This window comes from Pseudorca crassidens, chromosome 5 (genome assembly GCF_039906515.1).
Source record: "Pseudorca crassidens isolate mPseCra1 chromosome 5, mPseCra1.hap1, whole genome shotgun sequence".
Taxonomy (NCBI): Eukaryota; Metazoa; Chordata; class Mammalia; order Artiodactyla; family Delphinidae; genus Pseudorca; species Pseudorca crassidens.
In genome coordinates, this window is record NC_090300.1 from 29086066 (window position 1) to 29106416 (window position 20351).

At 43.6% G+C, this 20351-nt stretch overlaps 2 protein-coding genes across 3 annotated transcripts in view; one reads left to right on the plus strand and one right to left on the minus strand.

The window, feature by feature from the left end:
• Positions 1–15334, minus strand: part of PLS1 (plastin 1) — a 120418-nt gene extending 105084 nt beyond the window's left edge. Inside the window, exons 1-2 of one of the 2 annotated variants that reach the window (XM_067737611.1) lie at positions 15084–15334; positions 11364–11425 (exon numbers count right to left, since the gene is read on the minus strand). The gene's annotated coding sequence lies outside the window, so the exon portion shown is untranslated. Of the gene's footprint in view, positions 1–1383; positions 1466–11363; positions 11426–15083 lie in introns of those variants that run through there. The other variant, XM_067737612.1, reaches the window with a different exon arrangement.
• An 85-nt stretch (positions 15335–15419) lies between these two features.
• Positions 15420–20351, plus strand: part of ATR (ATR serine/threonine kinase) — a 102964-nt gene continuing 98032 nt past the window's right edge. The window contains exon 1 of the mRNA XM_067737614.1: positions 15420–15625. Within this exon, the coding sequence (XP_067593715.1) occupies positions 15567–15625 (59 nt within the window). The 5' untranslated portion in view covers positions 15420–15566. The remainder of the gene's footprint in view (positions 15626–20351) is intronic.

A 20351-nucleotide genomic window follows, 5' to 3' on the forward strand; every position in this document is an offset into this window, starting at 1 on the left:
TCCTGAACTAGAATTTTTTTTTCCCTAAACTTATTAATTCTATGTACACGCCTCCACATCATAAATTTAACACTTAAAGAATGTTCAGTGTGGGGTCCCCAAATTTTGTTTATGGCTTACAGGTTATCCAAGAAATTTGTGCAGCATAACCTTAACCTCGTACACGCGTTTCCAATACCGCAGGCCCAGGGTAAAATATCTCTGTGAACTATTAAATGTGACAGGGTAAATAAAGGGGAGAAAAGTGAGAATTCTGTTACTCATCTAAAAGACCGCTTCCCGACATGGATGGATCTAGAGATTGTCATTTTGAGTGAAGTCAGACAGAGAAAGACAAATATATGATATCACTTAAATGCGGAATCTAAAAAAATTGGTACAAATGAACTTATTTACAAAACAGAAATAGAGTCACAGATGTAGAAAACAAACTTATGGTTACTAAGTGGTAAGGGGGGAAGAGATAAATTGGGAGATTGGGACTGACATATACACACTACTGTATATAAAACAGATAACTAATAAGAACCTACTGTATAGCACCGGGAACTCTACTCAGTACTCTTTAATGACCTATGTGGGAAAAGAATCTAAAAAAGAATGGATATATGTATATGTGGAGCTGATTCACTTTGCTGTCCAGAAGAAACTAGCACAACACTGTAAATCAACTATACTCCAATAAAAATTAATTTTAAAAAATAAAATAAAAGACCGCTTCCTTTTAAGACCAAACGATACCTGAAATAACAGTAATGTAGAAAAGTAAGGGGGGGGGAATCTTCAACTTTACGAAGTCTCTACTTAAAAATGCAGCTGAAATGCAGAAAGTTTTGGGCACTGAAACGCGCTGAAAGTTAGCTTTTTTTTTTTTTTTAAATGCCGCATCCAGGGGCCCCCTGCTCCAGGAAAGGCACCAAAACCAGAAACCACGGATGCTGATTTCACTCTAGTCCTACTGATCCTATGCACCAAAAGACCAAAAGCAAATAAACCAGTCACAGAAGTCCAGCGAAACAGGCTGGATCAGAAAGCCTCACCAGCGGCCACTCAAAGTTTAAAAGAGAGGAAAATAGAAAAGTTAACGCAATGCCTAACTTCATGCAGAGAATCATAATGCAGTTCTCAGGCTTACTGGGTAAATAGCATAAATACACGAGTTAACACCTGCCCGCACTACACGCTGCCCAGACTGAGCAGGAGCGCGCCCTGAGGTCGGCGGGCGCCGCACTGCACAGCGGGCTCCGGGAGCCACCTCTCCAGCGAGGGAAACCCGGAGAGACTCTCCTGGAGCCGCCGCGGAGCGCCTGCGAGGAAGTAAAGCTTTCTTTTCTGCCTGTCGGTTCAGGCTTCCTCTCGGACCCCACCGCCGCGCCGCGTTACCTGCCCTCCAGTCCGCAGCTTCCGCTCCCGACCCAGGCACCCGCAGGTCAGTTCTGCAGCTACCTGGCCGCGCCCGCCCAGCTGCTGCGCTCGCGTCACTACGCATGCCCGGCCGGCACCCGGGTCAGCAAACTTGAAATCCACTTGCCGGGTTTTGGTTGCGGCTCCCAGCGGAAAGGACCCGAGGCCAAGAGCTGAAGTGGAGCTGCAGGTGCTGGGAGAGGAGAGGCGGGGAGTGGTGGAGGGGCGCTGCGGCAACCTTATCCTTACTGCCCAAAGCTACCCAGGACGCACCTTCCTCCAAGCCTAAAGATGACCATCTGCACAATTGGAATGATCTTAGCACAGTACTTCTCAAACTTGAGTGTGGATCTGAAGCACATGGAGGGCTTGTTGAAACACAGTTCCCACACTCAAGAGCTCAGATTCAAGTAGATCTAGGATGAGGCCCGACCATTTGCATGCCTAACATTTTCACAGGGGAAACAGGTACTACTAACTCGGATACCACACGTTGCGAACCTCCGGTCAAAAGAAAAGATATACATATTTGGTATTAAAAGAGGAAAGTTTTCTCTCCCCTTCTCCCTCTTTTTGGGATTTCACATAACACTTCCTCTTCATTTAACAGCCACACCTGCTTAAAAAAGAAATAACTACAGCTCACACGCAAAGGTGGGATATTTCCTCTAGCATGTGAATCAAGTAAGTGGAATGCAACGAGTTCTCACGTATTTTGCCTGTAGCATAGCCTATGGTTGTGGTGTCTCCAGCTGTGTCCAGGCAACAGGAGAGGGGGCCCTAATTTGTTGCCCCTTTAACTCAAAGTCCTGTGTGACCGTTTAGCGCCTAGCACAATACTGGGTACAAAATAGGTACCCAAGAAATCCTGAGATGATATTAGTATGGCTTGAGAGATGAAAAAGAAGGATGTTGGAATTAGTTTAGGAACCCAACAGAATCGATAATCAATTAAATATGGAAGTACGTGGGCTAAGGCTGAGGACAATACGGATATCTCCCTGCCTTACACCTAGAGAAATCAGTGGCTTAAGTATCCTTATCTGAGCCCAGATGTAAAGGAGTTGTGAGTTATCACAATACATTTCTTAAAACGTTAAACACACATCTGCCATATAACCCATCCATTCCATTCATAGTTATTACCCAAGAGAAGTACATGTTCACACAAAGATTTGAATATGAATGTCCACAGTGGCTTTTTTTTTTTTCACAATAGCCCCAACCAGAAGGAACCCAAATGCCCACCAACAGGTGAATGGATAAACAAATTGTGCGATATCCATCTATGCAATGGAATACTACTCACCAAAAAAAAAAAATGGAAAGAATTACTCATATAGGCTTCAACATGGATAAATCTCAAAATTATTATGCTGGGTGAAAGGGGCCAGAGACAAATATATGATTCCATCTATATAAAGTTCAAACTAACCTAAAGTGACAAAAAGCAAACCAGTAATTGCTTGGAGCCAGGGGTAAAGGGAGGAATGGGCTGTCAAGGGGCAGTAAAAATCTTTTGGGGATGATGGAAAAGAAATCTTGTCTTGATTATAGTGGAGATTTCACAGGAGTCTCCAACTGTCAAAACTAAATTGTACACTTTAAATTTATTAAATGTATTTTATATAAATTATTTCCCCATAAAGGTAAAGAAAAAAATGGTGGGTTTTTTTTGGCTGCGTTGGGGCTTCGCTGCTGCCTGTGGGCTTTCTCTAGTTGAGGCGGGCGGGGGCTACTCTTTGTTGTGGTGCACGGGCTTCTCAGTGCGGTGGCTACTCTTGTTGCGGAGCACGGGCTCTAGGCGTGTGGGCTTCAGTTGTTGTGGCGCGTGGGCTTAGTTGCTCTAGCAGTATGTGGGATCTTCCTGGACCAGGGATCGAACCCACGTCCCCTACATTGGCAGGCGGATTCTTAACCACTGTGCCACCAGGGAAGCCCACAAGATACTTGTTAAAAGAAAAAAATATCCCAGGAAAACAAGAAAAACTGCCATGAACAAACCAGAAATGTTGAGAAAAGACAAAATACAGAGAGGATCATATCTCAGAGAACGAAGATGGAAGGAACGTTCAGCTCAAATCATACAGAGGAGGAGGCTAAGGCAAAGGATGGAGCAGTTGGGGGAAGGGCGTGCAAACTCAGCTAACAGATCAAGAAATGGAAGGAGGGCACTGAGGCACTGGTCAGAGAGAGTAACTGGGGAAAGAGATTTAGAGCAGCTAGGCTAGTCAACACCTTTTTCCTCCGCAGCCGGGTCTAAACTGTGGTCCTGATAGCTACAGACTTCCAGGAAGAACACGAGTCTCCCATACCTGGAGGGTGAGCTGCCAATACATCCTGGCCTCTCGAGTACTGTTCCTTACCCCAAATTGGCAAAGGATGGCTACAGTGAATAAAAAGGTAAAATGAATAGAGATTCTAAAATACAAAATTGTTAAATCAACACTACTTCAATAAAAATAAATAAATAAAATAAAATACAAAATTGAACAGATAACTAAACATTATATCATACATTTGAGGAAAAAACAACTATGAGAGAAGCACCATCTCTACAACTAACAGTAGAGAAAACAGAGGTAGGCAACTATCAGAAGATGACATTTGCAAAGTATAATTAATACCTTCAAATAATCATGAGAAGATGTCGCAAGTACAGAAATTTTGACCAGATAGTTGGGAATTTAAAACTTTGGTGACTGAGATAAAGAACTAAATGGATGATCCAGGTTTCAGAAAAGATGCAGATGATGAGCAGGTAGGGACTGGAAGATCAAGCTGAGGAATTATTTCAGGATGAAGTCAGCCTAACAGGCAATGGGGTGGAAACGGCTTCAGGGCGTAGAAAGATGATCTGGGGCAGTTTACTACATTCTTTATCCTCCCTCCACACCCTGCCCATCCTTAGTTGAAAAAAATAAACTCATGTACAACATTAACTGAAACAGATGGGAAATAGGAAAACAGCTGTGGAGTGTGGCAAAGACTGATTGTCCTCAAATATTTTTTCATCTGTGCTGTACTTATGAAAACGATGATACATCAAAATAATGGGAGGGCTTTCCTGGTGGCGCAGTGGTTGAGAGTCCGCCTGCCGATGCAGGGGACACGGGTTTGTGCCCCGGTCTGGGAAGATCCCACATGCCGCGGAGCGGCTGGGCCTGTGAGCCATGGCCGCTGAGCCTGCGTGTCCGGAGCCTGTGCTCTGCAACGGGAGAGGCCACAGCAGTGAGAGGCCCGCGTGCCACAAAATAATAATAATAATAATAATGGGAAAGTGATGGACTAGTCGATAACACATTAACAGACACTGTGGATTGCCCTAACTCGCTTCTTTAATCCCTTCCTGGAAAGCCAAAAACTACATTTCCCAGATTTACTTGTAGGTATGGTTCCAGATATGATTTAGGTTTCATCAGGTCATGTAAGACTTTGGTTGAAAATTGAATCGCATGAGGAGAGGGGGAAAGCATGATCCTCTTCTGGCAGCTTCCTGATCCTGTCAGAGTTAGCAACTGCCTTTACGGTAATTTGGGGAGTTCTTGGATTCTCACGATGAAGTCTGTTTCTCCCAATGATTCCATGTATTATCTGCATCTTGTAATAAACCTCTTTATTCTTAAACTAGCAAAAGGGACTTCGATACTGACAAATGCATGTTCCATCTGGGAAACACGTTGTCTTATTTGAAAATGATCAGTAAATAAATGAGAAAATGAATACTAGGAAACTCAAATACAAAAATCTTAGTAAAAAGTACAAAAGAACACTTTTAATCTTGGGGTTAACCTCCTTAGGCAAGACTCAAAACCCAGAAGCCGTAAGGGAAGATATGGACAGATTTGATACAATAAAAATTAAAATTTCTGTATGACAAGAAGCAACTGACAAAGAGAAAATATTTTCAGAGTATCTATCAGAAAAGGGTTAATGTCCATAATATATTAAAATGCTCCTATAAATCAATAAAAAGATACAACCAAAATAAAACTCATAAAGTCCTGAGTAGGTAATTAACAGAAAACAAAATCCAAATGATTAATAGACATATGAGTAGATGCTTGAGCCTTTTGGTAAGTAGACAAACGCGTATATATATATACACCTTACTCCAAATCAATCAAATCAGAATCTCTGGGAATGCCCAGATACTTTTTATTTTTTATATTATTTTATAATTTTTTCTTCCAGTTTTATTGAGATATAGTTGACATTCAGCACTGTATAGGTTTAGGGTGTACAGAATAATGATTTGACTAACATACCTCATGAAATGTTTATTATAATAAGTTTAGTGAACATCCATCATTTCACAGATACAAAATTAAAGGAATAAAAACAAAATTTGTTTTCTTGTGATGAGAACTCAGGATTTATTCTCTTAACAACTTTCATATATAACATATAGCAGTTAATTATATTTATCATGTTTTACATTACATCCCTAATACTTACTTATAACTGGAGATTTGTAACTTTTGACCACCTTCATCCAATCCCTCCTCCCCCAACCCTTCTCCTCTGGTAACCACAAATCTGATCTCTTTTTCTATGTTTGTTTATTTTTGAAGTATAACTGACCTAAAACACTATATTAGTTCCTGTTACACAACATAGTGAGTTGGTATTTCTATATATTTCAAAATGATCACCACAATAAATCTAGTTATGATACGTCACCATACAAGGATGTTACATAGTCATAGACTATATATCCCACACTACACATAGCCATATGTATGTGATTATTTTAAGTTGCTGATCCCTTAAGTTCAAAGGTATTTTAACAAGCCTGCATTTTTTTCTCCCCACCCCACACTTACTTTTTTCGACATCGTATTTTACATTTTGTGTGTGTGTGTGTGTATCCCTTCACTACTTACCATGGATATAGATGATTTTACTGCTTTTGTCTTTTAACCTTCCTACTAGCTTTATACATGGTGGATTTACGACTTTTATTGTATATTTGCCTTTGAGCTTTTTCCTTTCATAATTTTCATGTTTCTAGTTGTGGTCTTTTTTGCTCAGCAAAGTCCCTTTAACATTTTTTGTAAAGCTGGTTTGGTGGTTCTGAACTCTTTTAGCTTTGGCTTGTCTGTAAAACTTTTGATCTCTCCATCAAATCTGAATGAAAGCCTTGCCAGCTTGAGTTTTTTTAAAAAAAAATAAATTTATTTATTTATTTTTGGCTGCATTGGGTCTTCATTGCTGCGCACAGGCTTTCTCTATTTGTGGTGAGCGGGGGCTACTCTTCTTTGCAGTGCGCAGGCTTCTCATTGCAGTGGTTTCTCTTGCTGTGGACCACGGGCGCTAGGTGTGTGGGCTTCAGTAGTTGTGGCTCACGGGCTCTAGAGCGCAGTCTCAGTAGTTGTGGCGCACGGGCTTAGTTGCTCCGTGGCATGTGGGATCTTCCGGGACCAGGGCTCGAACCCGTGTCCCCTGCATTGGCAGGCAAATTCTTAACCACCGCGCCACCAGGGAAGTCCCGGCTTGAGTATTCTTGATTGTAGGTTTTTCCCTTTTATCGCTTTAAATATATCACGCTATTCCGTTCTGGTCTGCAGAGTTTCTACTGAAAAGTCAGTTGATAGGCTGATGGGAGTTCCCTTGTACATAACTTGTGGCTTTTCCCTTGCTGCTTTTAATATTCTCTCTGTATCTTTAATTTTTGTCATTTTAATTACAGTGTGTCTTGGTGTGGTCCCACTTGGGTTGATCCTGTTTGGGTCTCTCTGTGCTTCTTGGACCTGGTTGTCTGTTTCCTAACTTCTGTTAGGGAAGTTTTCAGCTATTATGTCTTCAAGTATGTTTTCTGTCCCTTTCTCTCTCCTTCTTCTGGGTCCTCTGTAATGTGAATGTTAGTATGCTTGATGCTGTCTCAGAGGTCTCTTAAACTGTTCTCATTTCTTTTTTTTTTCTTTTTTCTGTTCAGTTTCAGTGATTTCTACTACTCTGTCTTCCAGCTTGCTAATCTGTTCCTCTGTATTATCTAATCTACTGTTGCTTCCTTCTAGTATACTTTTCATTTCAGTTATTGTATTCTTCATCTCTCTATGTTCTTTATATTTTTTAACTCTGTTAAAAACTTCTCATGGGGGCTTCCCTGGTGGCGCAGTGGTTGAGAATCTGCCTGCCAATGCAGGGGACACGGGTTCGAGCCCTGGTCCGGGAAGATCCCACATGCCGCAGAGCAACTGGGCCTGTGAGCCACAACTACTGAGCCTGCGCGTCTGGAGCCTGTGCTCCGCAACAAGAGAGGCTGCGATAGTGAGAGGCCCACGCACCACGATGAAGAGTGGCCCCCGCTTGCCACAACTAGAGAAAGCCCTCGCACAGAAACAAAGACCCAACACAGCCAAAAATAAATACACATTTAAAAAAAAAAAACTGTTTAAAAAAAAAAAAAGAGCCCACAGTGACCTCTGAAAAAAAAAACAAAAAAAAAAACTTCTCATGTCTCACTCTGTTCATCCAGTCTTCTCCCTAGTTTTTTTTTATTTTATTTTTTTAAATTTTTTTTATTTTTTAACATCTTTATTGGGGTATAATTGTTTTACAATGGTGTGTTAGTTTCTGCTTTATAACAAAGTGAATCAGTTATACATATACTTCTCCCTAGTTTTTTGAACATCTTTATGATCATTACCTTGAACTGTCTATCAGGTAGATTGCCTATCTCCACTTAGTTCTTCTTCTGGGATTTTATCTTCTTCATTTAGAACATATTCCTCTATTGCCTCTGTTTGCCAAACTGGCTGCTTTTATTTCTATGTATCTGGGAGGTTGGTTATGTTTCCTGACCTTGGAGAAGTGGCCTTTTGTACGAGATGTCCTATGTATCCCAACAACACACTGCCCTCTGGCCACCAGACCTATATATTCTAGGAGTGCTCCCCATTTGGGCTGCATGGGCCCTTCTGTTGTGGTGGGCTGACTGCTGTGGGCAGTCTGTTAGGCATGGCTGGTCCCTGGTCCGGTTGGTTGCCAGGTCCTGCCTTGTGCAGAGGCTGCTGGCTCTGGGGCCCTGGTGGGTCTGGGGGCTAGTGCTGACCCACTGGTGGGGAGGGTCAGGTTCTGGAGTATGAGATTACAGGGTTGTAGGTCCTGGATCTAGTATTGGCCTGCTGGTGGGTGAGGCCAGTTCCTGATATAGGGTGTCCCAAAGCTGGTGTTGGCCCACTGGTGAGTGTGGCTGGATCCCAGGGCAGCTGGCTGAGGGGTACAATGTGTCTCAAAGCTGGTATCGGCTTGCTGGTGGGCAGGGTCAGTGTCCGGGTGGGGGGTGTCCTAGGGCTGGTGTTAGTTTGCTCATGGGCTGGACTGGGACCCAGAGGGTCCTGGGGCTGGTGCTGGCCTGCAGGATGGTGGGTAGGGTGCAGGGCTGTAGTGGTCCTAGGACTGGTGTCCACCCACTGGTGAGTAAGGGTGGGTCCTAGGGCTAGTACCAGCCCACTGGTGGGCAAAGTTGCATCCTGGGGTCTCTGGTTGCAGGGCTTGGGGGTCCTGGAGCTGGTGTTTTGGCCCACAGTGGGTGGGCCTGGAGCCCAAGGGGTCCTAGGGCTGGTGCCTACCCACTGGTGGGCTAGGCTGGTCCTTGGGCTAGTGCCAGCCCCTCGGTGGATGGAGCCAGATCCCAGGGTCTCTGGCTCTAGGGCTGTGGGGTCCCAGGGCTAGTGCTGGTGCACTCTCCTGGGCCCTCTGCTGTGTGGGGCTGGGTTAGGGTGTCTATGGGCTCAAGGGGTCTTAAGGCAGCAAGCCTGCTGGTAGAGAGGCTGTGTCTCCATCCAGTTAGTTGCTCGGCCTGAGGTTTTCCAGTACTGGTGCCAAAAGGCTGGTGGGCAGGGCTGGGCGCTAGTGCTAATGAGCTAGAGTCAGGACTTCAAAATGGCATTCGTCAGCTCCAGTGTCCATGGGGTAGATGGTGCTCCCCCAAATGGCTCCTACCAGTGCCTTTGTCCCCAGGATGAGCTCCAGCTGCTCCTGCCTCTCTGAGAGGCTCTCTAAGATCAGCAGGTGGGTCTGACCCAGGCTTGTTTCAAATTATTGCTTCTGCCCTGGGTCCTGGAGCGTGAGATTTTATGTGCGCCCTTTAAGAGTAGAGCCTCTACTTCCCCCAGCCTTCTAGCTCTCCCGCGCTTGCCTTCAAAGCCAAACTTTCTGAGGTCCCTCTTCCTGGTGCAGGACCCCCAGGCTGGGGAGCCCAATGTGGAGCTCAAACCCCTCGCTCCTTGGGGAGAGCCTCTGCAGTTGTGATTATCCTCCAGTTTGTGGGCTGTCCACCTAGGTCTTGACTATACAGTCTTTCTGCCCCTCTTACCCATCTCATGGTGGTTCCTTCTTTATATCTTTAGTTGTAGAAGATCTTTTCTGCTAGTCTGCCAGTCTTTCTCATCAATAGTTGCTCTGTAAATAATTATGATTTGGGGGACTTCCCTGGTGGCACAGTGATTAAGAATCTGCCTGCCAGTGCAGGGGACACGGGTTTGAGCCCCGGTCCATGAAAATCCCACATGCTGTGGAGCAACTAAGCCTGTGTGCCACAACTACTGAGCCTGTGCTCCAGAGCCCACGAACCACAACTACTGAGCCCGTGAGCCACAACTACTGAAGCCCACGCGTCTAGAGCCCATGCTCCACAATGAGAGGCCACCGCAATGAGAAGCCCGTGCACCACAACGAAGAGTAGCCCCCACTCGCCGCAACGAAGAGTAGCCCCCACTCGCCGCAACTAGAGAAAACCCGCGCACAGCAACGAAGACCCAACGCAACCAAAAATAAATATAAAAAATTAAATTATAATTTTGATATGCCTGTGAGAGGAGGTGAGCTCAAGGTCTTCCTACTCCGCCATCTTGGACCCCAATGAGGCTCCATCATCACCCAGATACTTTTGAAAAGCTTCCCACTAGTTGGGCCTTCCTGGTGGCGCAGTGGTTGGGAGTCCGCCTACCGATGCAGGGGACACAGGTTCGTGCCCCGGTCCGGGAAGATCCCACACGCCGCGGAGCGCCTGGGCCCGTGAGCCATGGCCGCTGAGCCTGCGCGTCCCGAGCCTGTGCTCCGCAACGGAAGAGGCCACAACAGTGAGAGACCCGCATACCGCAAAAAAAAAAGCTTCCCACTCACATAATTTCAATGCATAGTCAAGGTTAAGAAATGCTACTCTATAACGGTGCTAACTCAAAGTGTGGTCCAAGTTATTGCATTCTCTTTCAGACCCATTGAATCCGAATGGGCTGGGGCTCAGAAATCTGTTTCAGTAAGCCCTCCAGGTGATTCTGCTGCATGCTGCATGCTCAAGTTCGAGAACTCAGAAACCTCTCCTCAAGCTTTATTTCATTACAGAGCTACTGGGAGGATAACAGCAGATGAAACAGATGAAAGGATTTTGAGAAAAGTAAAAAAATGATAGCAAATGCAAAAAATCATTACCATTTAAACACATTTGATATGAGCTTAGGGTCATGCTTGAGACCTTAGCAATGTAAGTGCCAATAATTCATTACTGAGATAGAAATCGCCTGGACACATGCAAAGGTACTCCATGTCATTTCTGAACTGTATCCAAATACAATGGAGTTCTTCTCCGAAATACAGCCTTAGCAGATGTGAAACTGCCACATGGATAGGAAGACAAAGAGCTTTACCTTTAAGTTTCTTCAATATTTTAAGTTCCTCTATGACAACTAGGTGTTTTTTGATAATGGGCTTTTTCAATGTTTCTACTAAATGGGTTTAATAGAATTAAATTAATTCATTAATGCAGTTTGGCTGTACAGGATCATTTGTTCTGCTTTATTAAGTTTCAGAATGTTGACTTGTGGTTATGTTGGTCTGTTATTTGAGTCTTTAGCCAATGAAGACCATTAGACATGTGCCCCTTTTTACCCACTAATCTGACAATATTCAATACACAGTCAAGCTACTGAAGCAGGGGAATTGCATAATCATACCTGGGTTTTGAAAAGGTGCTCTGTCTGCCATGTAGAACAATTCCAAACAACACTGGCATCATCTAGGAGCAAAGTTTTAAAAACTATTAAAAATGGAAATTATTAAATAATAAAAAATAAATAACTTTCAAAATTATTAAAAATGAGGGACTTCCCTGGTGGTCTAGTGATAAAGAATCCGCCTTCCAATGCAGGGGATGCAGGTTCAATCCCTGGTGGGGGAACTAAGATCCCACATGCCGCAGGGCAACTAAGCCTGCGCGCCACAACTACAGAGCTCATGCGCCTCAATGAGAAAGCCCGTGTGCCACGAACTACAGAGCCCACGCTCCCACAGCCACAGCTAGAGAGAGAAAAACCCGCATGCCACAACTACAGAGAAGCCCGCGCCACAACGAAAGATCCCACATGCCTCAACGAAGATCCCAGGTACCGCAACTAAGACCTGATGCAGCCAAATAAATAAATAAATAAAAATTATTAAAAATTAAAGTTATTAAACATTATTTAAAATGAAAATTTGTGTGTGTGCGCGTACCAAGGAGGTGTATATTGAAGTCCATTCAGTTGTAGAAAGGAACATGGAAAATTGTTTATATTTTTAAATTTCATTTCTTTAAGATTTCTATTTTAGTGTACACAGTAAAATCCTGACAAAATGGAGTTTAAAAAAAAAAAATCCAGGGACTTCCCTGGTGGCGCAGTGGTTAAGAATCTGCCTGCCAATGCAGGGAACACGGGTACCAGCCCTGGTCTGGGAAGATCCCACATGCCGCGGAGCAAGTAAGCCCGTGCGCCACAACTACTGAAGCCCTTGCGCCTAAAGCCTGTGCTCCGTAACAAGAGAAGCCACCGCAATGAGAAGCCTGCGCACCGCAACGAAGAGTAGTCCTCGCTCGCCACAACTTGAGGAAGCCCCGCGCACAGCAACGAAGACGCAACGCAGCCAAAAAAAAAAAAAAAAAAAAATCCAATGCATTACAATGGAACTTGCAGAGCTAGGCAGCCAGGGGTTTGGGCATCTGACTGAGAACGAAGGCCATCTTCGTCTCATTTGGGTTGTGGTGCCACCTGGTGGTCATCTTCCACTCTAGTTTAATCATCCTTCGGGACAATTCTATACACACAGGCCGGCTGAAACTTCCAGGACATTGGTTGGTGCCCTGTTGTCAACTTGATCTGAGATGCTGGGCTTAGGAAACCAAGGTCCCAAGGACATAGGAACCCACCCACCTCAGTCTCTCAGCTTCCTGCTTCACTCTCTCGACACACTCAACTTCCCAAATGATAAAACCGGGAGGGGGTGAGAGGAAGACAGGAAGCAATCAACAGCTGCATTATGTCCCTGCATATTAGAATATATTACTAAATATATGTGGTTAGTAAATATGCACATATTAGGGTGCATATTTTAAAAATTTCAATAATACTGTTGAAGAGAAAAAAAAGTTGTAATACTTCAGTGTAGAGAATACATTGGAGGGGAAACAAGCCCAAAGGAAGAAAGGCAAGCTAGAATGTCATGTAAGTAATCTGGGTACAAGACAGCGATGGTCTGAAACTAGAATGGTGATAATGGGATTTGGAGGGAAGTGGATGGGTTTGATATTTAGTAGGTAGAATTTAGTCCTTATCTTTAAGAGATACAAAATAAAGTGTTTACAGATAAATTGATGAGTTGTCAGAGATTTTCCTTAAAATAATCCAATTAGAGACAGGGGAAATGGGAGGGGTAGTTATAGATGAAACAAAGACTGGTCATAGGCTGATAGTTGTTGAAGTTGGATGATGGGCATAAGGAGGGGGTCCTTATTCTACTCTCTCTACTTTTGTATATATTTGAAACTTTCCATAATAAAAATTTAAACAGAAATAAAATGCCTGGGGGGACTTCCCTGGCGGTCCAGTGGTTAAGACTCTGCGCTTACAATGCAGGGGGTGCGAGTTTGATCCCTGATCGGGGAACTAAGACCCCACGTGCCACATGGCAGAAAATAAAATAAAATAAAATACCTGGGAAAAATTCAAGGGAAAATAATTCAGTAGAAAGGAAGACATAATGAAATATAAAGCTCAGAGAGAGATCTGAACAGAAGGAAGAATTTGGGAGAGATCAGCACGTCATCCAAATATAACAAATTGTAGATTTGTCATGGTTAATCCAATCCTATTAAAAGAAAGCCTTCACAGATATGTTGAAACCTTCTCATTTCATTCCCTTCTCTCCCTCTGCAGAGGTACAACTCTCCTGGAGTTGATGTATATCCTTCCCAACCATGTTTTTATACTTTTATCATATATGTATGTATACAAAATTCACTCACTAAAAGTCTTATTTTGTGGTTTTAAAATGGTATGTGATTTAATATTGTTATGTATCCCTTTGCCATTTGCTTTCTTTTTCACTCAACATCGTTTTCAGAATTCATACTTCATTTTAACTAATAAATGGTATTCCACTGTAGGGCACTACCACCTCTTTTTTAATCTTTTTTTTTTTTGCGGTACGCGGGCCTCTCACTGTTGTGGCCTCTCCCGTTGCGGAGCACAGGCTCCGGACGCACAGGCTCAGCGGCCATGGCTCACGGGCCCAGCGGCTCCGCGGCGTGTGGGATCTTCCCAGACCAGGGCACGAACCCGTGTCCCCTGAATCGGCAGGCGGACTCTCAACCACTGCGCCACCAGGGAAGCCCCTCTTGTTTAATCTTTACTGTAATCTTACAAGATAGATATTACTAATCTCATTTTATAGATGAAAAACTGAAGTACAGAGAGGTTAAGTAACTTTACTGAGTAACTTTAATAACTATAGTTGCTAGCAGGTGAAATGAGAACTTGCACAGGGCTTCAACTTCTAATCCCATGTTCTTCCCACTATAGCATTCCACAATTTTACAAATATTTAGTACACACCATCTATGTACCAGGCACTGTTTTAGGTCCCGAGTATCTAAGCAGTGAATAAAACAGACAAAATCCTGCTCTCAGGATTTTAGCTTATATTCTAATTGGAGGAGACAGTCAATAAAATAGTATATAATTTGGTTCTACGTGTTGTGAAGAAAATAAAGCAGGATGGAGGGGAAAAGAGTGTGAGTGTAAGTGTGCTAGTCTATGTGCTCTCTGGTGACATTTCAGCAAACATCTGAAGAGGGGTGATGAAAGAGGGGTGTTTAAGGTCAAGGCAAAGGGCACAGCAAATGCAAAATCCCTGAGGCGGAAGCGTATTTGGCTGTCTGTCACTCCATCACTTTGATTTTTTTTAGCATACTGTATAACGATTATTCTCATGTGTAAGGAACCAATGTAAGCACACTGCATGGCCTTGCCTGATTAACTACATAATTTTGACATGTTAACAGCTTCTTATGATGACCATTTTTCGTATAAACAAACTGGGTTGAGGTTGGAAATGTCTACAGCCAAAAGCCACTGATTTTACTTTAAAAATTAAATCATAGGTAATAGATGCCCGTAATGGTGACATAAAAATACATAGTACTGCTGCTGACTAAATGAGACACAAATAAATATAATTCAACCCTCTTTTTAAATATTAAACGTTGGGAGAATCCTCAAGGAAACCTAAGGGAGACTTCAAGTTGGGAAAAACAAAGAAACAAAAAAAACCCTGCTGAAACAAAAAGGACAAGGAGGAGCCCATCTTTTGCCCCGTATCTCTCAGAAAGGATGCCAAGAGAGTGGTAGAAAATGAGGGACCTGGAGGTGTGACTCCGCGGAGAGACCTGCGGTCTAATCCTGGGCCTTTAGTTGCTGAATTGTCTCAGTCTTCACATTTGTGATGCGAGGCGTTCTGCGCTGGTGCCCACCACTCCCCTTTCCTCCTCAGATCCAGGGGTCTGTCTTATCTGAGCCGCTCAGGCTGGGAGTGAGTGACAGAGCAGGACCGCAAAAAACCAAAACTCCCGCGAATCTCGCCTGCCGAGCTTTCCCGGCTCAGAACTCCCCCAACGCTGGAAATTTGACCGGAGCGCACCCCGCCCTTGCCCCGCCCCTTGCCCCGCCCCCTCGAGTCCTACGCGGAAAAGAACTCTGGCCTGGAGAGCGGATCGGCCACGGCTTCCGGGAGGAGTTTTGGGCCCTGCGAGCCCCCGTCGGGCGCCGCGCTTTTTCACCAGAGAGAGCTGAGGAGACGCCAGGAGCCCGCCTCGGCGTGGTTGAAGAGTGCCTCGCGTCCTCACCATGGGCGAGCATGGCCTGGAGCTGGCGTCTATGATCCCGGCCCTGCGGGAGCTGGGCAGGTAGGGCCGGGCCGGCGTCTCACGTGCTCTCCCTTCCCAGCCACGCACGTCCCGGCTCCGATCCCCTAACCCAGGCCGCGGCCCTTGTGGAGATGCTCCTCCGCTGACTTGAGCGCTTCTCCCTCAGAGAGGCCGTTGAAAGGACGCGGGGCATCGCCGCAAACCTGCGGGATGCGGATCTGAGGGGGGGGGTAGTCGGCTGGCCCCACTTTACCTCAGCGGCGCCGGGGAGCTCGTCCCTCTCCCCCCCCCCCAACCCCAGGGGGATTGCCTCCGCAGCGGGAGGGAAAGGTCCCTTCCAAACACTTTCTGGTCACTTTCCTACATTCATTTGCTTCTTGAAAGCCTCTTTCCTTACATGGAGTACTTGACGCATGGACTTTCCCCAGTTTCTGTGCTTTATGATCGCTGGTGGAGGGATTGATTTTTACCTTTACATTTTGACCCAAAACTACCCTCGGAAGGAAAATCACTAGTTCTGATTTCTGTCAAGGAAGGCCAGTTGCTAGGAAAAGTTCGTTTCTAAGTGAAACCATATGCCATTCTGGAGATGGGACCCCTTTCATATCGATCATCCAGTCCTCAATCCGTTATTTTAGTCAGAAACCCCAGGGATCGGCCACAAAGTCCACAGAATATAAATGTGCACAGAGTATTGCCAACATTTGAAGATAATGTTCCATTTGCAAAAGCTCTTTTTTTTTCCTTTCTGTAAACCCAAGAGTAAAATCGTGTAAACCAGTATTCTGCCCGAAGAGAGTAGGTAGATGTTGATGGCTGCTGCCCCCATTCAGGACACACACAGCCTTTCCTAAACCTGACCTAAAGACGAGAAGGCAGGGTTTTTGTTCGTTTGCTTTTTTAAAAAGAAAATATTTGTAACCCACTGTGAACAGAAAATAAGTGAGCTTGTACCACTGCTGCAGTTGAACTATCAATTGGAATAGTTGCTTTCCGATTTCTTGAACTGGTTGGAAACTTAGCACACAGCCACAACTGACGTTAAGCCCATGGGATATTTAATTCCCTTTCTTTTTGCAGTGCAGCTGTGTCCATCTCCACTTGTTGACCGTACAGAGACACTGACATTTAGTCTTCCTCGATTACATACATAAGAGGATATAAATGAAGGGACCATACTTGTCTTAACTGAATCATCATATTGTTGTGTGTATGATTTTTTTTCCACTTTGTATGAATGTTGCAAGCATACTTGTGTTAACATTTTGTAAAGTAACATCTACCTTTCTAAAAGAAGATGAAGGCAAGTGTTCATATAGGAAGTTGATGTACACATTTCATCTTTCAGGCTCGATGTGAAGCTCAGTGTACTTTTCCCACCTTACTTTAATATAGAATTTGCTGATTAGTACTTCTCTTCCCTTTTCTTTCTTTCTCTGTGATACTTGTTAGTAAAAATAATAGGATCTTGGATTTATTTTTAGTCGCTTTCATCAACAGAGCTTATAGTTACCTTTCACTCATTTGTAGCCATTCTAAGAGATGGAATAGAAAAACTGACCCATAGTGAATTGTCTGATAATAGTTTTTACTTGTCATGACTTTTTCATTGCAACTGCTTCATTCAAGCTTATTCAGTCTCACAGTATCTCCATGATATAGAATGGAGCAAATATTATCACTGTTTATTAAGAATCAGAGTCACAGAAATTGAAGTACCAAAGTCAGAGAGAGAGCAGTTAGTATTAAAGCTGGGTTTCAGATTCAAGCCATCAAGACCTTGTCTCCTCAGTTGTTTTTTTTTTTCTTCATTGACCATGGCAATTAGATATCTGAAAAAAGTAAGATGTTACTGTTTTAATGTGTGGGCTCTTCTTCCTCTGGCTCTCAGGGATAAATTTTGCTTCAGTGTTATTTTCTGTTAGCACTCTTTTCTCTGCCTAGTCTCTCTGGGTGATCTCATCCACTCTTCCTGCCTTCAACTACCACCTGCTATTTGATGACTCCAAATCTGTGTCTCCAAGCCATGTTTCTTTCATCTAGAACCATATATGCAACTGTATACTGGCAGACTATGTTAGCATAACCCATTTGTTCCCTGGGTGTCCTATATGCAGTTAAGACTCAATATATCCAATTTAAATTCTCTGCATATCCCAAGTGGTTTTTCTTTTTGGTTTTTTTTTTTAATTCCTCTTATTCACTGAGGTAGGGATATCTACCGTGCTCACTTATTTTTCCAGACTGGAAATCTAGGAATCATTCTTGACTCCGTATGTGCTTTCGGGCTATATCATTAGTCCTCTTTCCATCTTCACTCTCTTCCTCAGTAACTTTGTCTAGTCCCATAACTTAAAATACCATCTATATGCTGATAACTCCCAAATTTATCACTCTAGCCCAGAGATATATATTAGGTTGCTTACTCAACATCTATACTCAGAAATGAAAATTAACATATCCAAAGCAGAACTGCTGATTTGTTGTCCTTAAACCTGTTCCTTCCCCAGCTTATTGTAAATGTAGGAACCAAAAGCCTAAGAATTATCCTTGATTTTTTTTTTCCCTTACCCCTTAATAATCCATCAGCAAGTCCTGTCAACTGTACCTTTAAAAACACTTTTTGGGCTTCCCTGGTAGCGCAGTGGTTGAGAGTCTGCCTGCCCATGCAGGGGACACGGGTTCGTGACCCGGTCCGGGAAGATCCCACATGCCGCGGAGCGGCTGGGCCCGTGAGCCATGGCCGCTGAGCCTGCGCGTCCGGAGCCTGTGCTCCGCAGCGGGAGAGGCCACAACAGTAAGAGGCCCATGTACCGCAAAAAAAAAAAAAAAAACACTTTTCACCATCTCCACTGCTATCACCAAAATTTCTTATCTGGACTATTACAGTAACCTCTCAGCTGATCTTTCCATTTCCACTTTTACCCACTTACAGTGGATTTCCCACTTAGCAACCAAAGTGATTTTTACAACTATAAATCATATTGTAGATTATATAACATTACTCCCCTGCTCAAAATCTTCCTTTGGTTTTCCAGCATACTTAGAATAAAATCCAAATTCCTTCCCAGGGCCTCTAAGGTCTGCCACAATCTGGCCTCTGCCTACCTCTGACCTCATGGCCTTGCTCATCCTGCCTACCTCATCCCTCCCTTGCTCACTCTACTCCAATGACATTCGCTTTATTTTTTTTTAATACACCAAGATCATTCCTGCCTTCATTCCTTTGCACTCGTTTCTTCTCTCTGAACACTGGCTAGTTCCATTCAGTTGTCATTTCCAAGAAGCTTCTCTGACCTTCCTGTTTAAAATTACTTTGTAATCACAAGATCTTTTCCAACAGTGATAGTTGCCATTAAAATGTTAAATGGGAAATGAGAGGGAGATGAGGGGCTGGGGAGCAGCAACATTAGCCACTAGAGGAGGTTTGGATGGTGAGAAGAAGCCAGTCATGTGAAACTGGGAGGAGAAGTGTCTGAGATGGAATAGAAAATACAAAGATCTGTAGGTGGGAATGAGGCTACTTTTTAAAGAGGAGGAAGAAGCCTGGAACATAGGGAGCAAAGATGGGAGTAGTATTAAGGATGGAAGAGTAGGCAGAGGCCAGATCCTTTAGCACTTTATAGGGCAGAATGAGGAATTAGATTTTATTTTAAGTTCAGTGGGAAGCCATTGGGGTGTTTTAAACAGAGAAATAACGTAATTGAATTCATGTTTTAGAAACATGTTTAACCTTCACTCACCTGCTTAGAACCCTTCAGTGTCCCATTGCCTTCAGTACAAAATTCAAACTTGTTAGTCCTTTGCGCTTTGACCTTATCTTCCCTCTTCAGCTTCATTTCCAGATACTACCTCCCTGTTCTTTGGCCATGTAGAACCTCTGACAGTTTCTAGAGCAGCTTATGTTCTTGTTCCTGACCCTTTGCACATGTTGTTTCCTCTGCTGGAATACTCACCTTCCTTTCCTTATTTTACCTGCCTAGCCCCCTAGGGACTCAGCTTTGTGTCACCTCCTCCAGGGAGCCTTGACTGATAGGTCCTGCTCAGGGCTGAGTGTCCCTCTTACGTTCTATCTTGGCTCTATTAACACTTAACCATGCTGTGTTAAAACTGCCTGCTTACTTTTTTGTCCTTTAAACTACGAATTCTTTTAGGGCAGATATATGGTACCTTGGTTTTCCTGGCGTTTGATACTTGCCCCACGGGAGGTTTTCAAGTGTTTGTTAAATGTATCCAAACTTTATGTGATAAATTACCACCCAAATGTTACTGTATACTTTTGAAAAAGTATACCCTCTTAGCTCAGTACCAAGGTAGAGGTTGCAAAATAAGAAATCCTTACTCTTCCATGAATTTCTTTATTCTGATAGTACATCTAATAAATGACAATCACTTCACCTTTATAAAAAAAATGATTTTTAAAAATTATGCAAATGAAATATGAATGCATAACCTTTTTTACAGAGTTACTTTATAGGAAACTCTGACCACCAGCCACAATCCTGGTTCCTCTCCACCACAAACCTCCTCATTAACATTTTTAAATGACACTCGTCAAATTACACTTGGTTTATGACAAAATCTCCTGACTTTGTCTAAAACAATTCATGTTATCTTGTAATTTCAGACTTAAAATTTTTTTTGTTATATTTAAATCTGTGATGTCCTATAACCTACTATGGACACCAGCCAAATGTTGCCACTGAGCGTTTCACATGTGGCTAATCTAAACTGAGATGTGCTCTAAATGTAAGATACTGGGTTT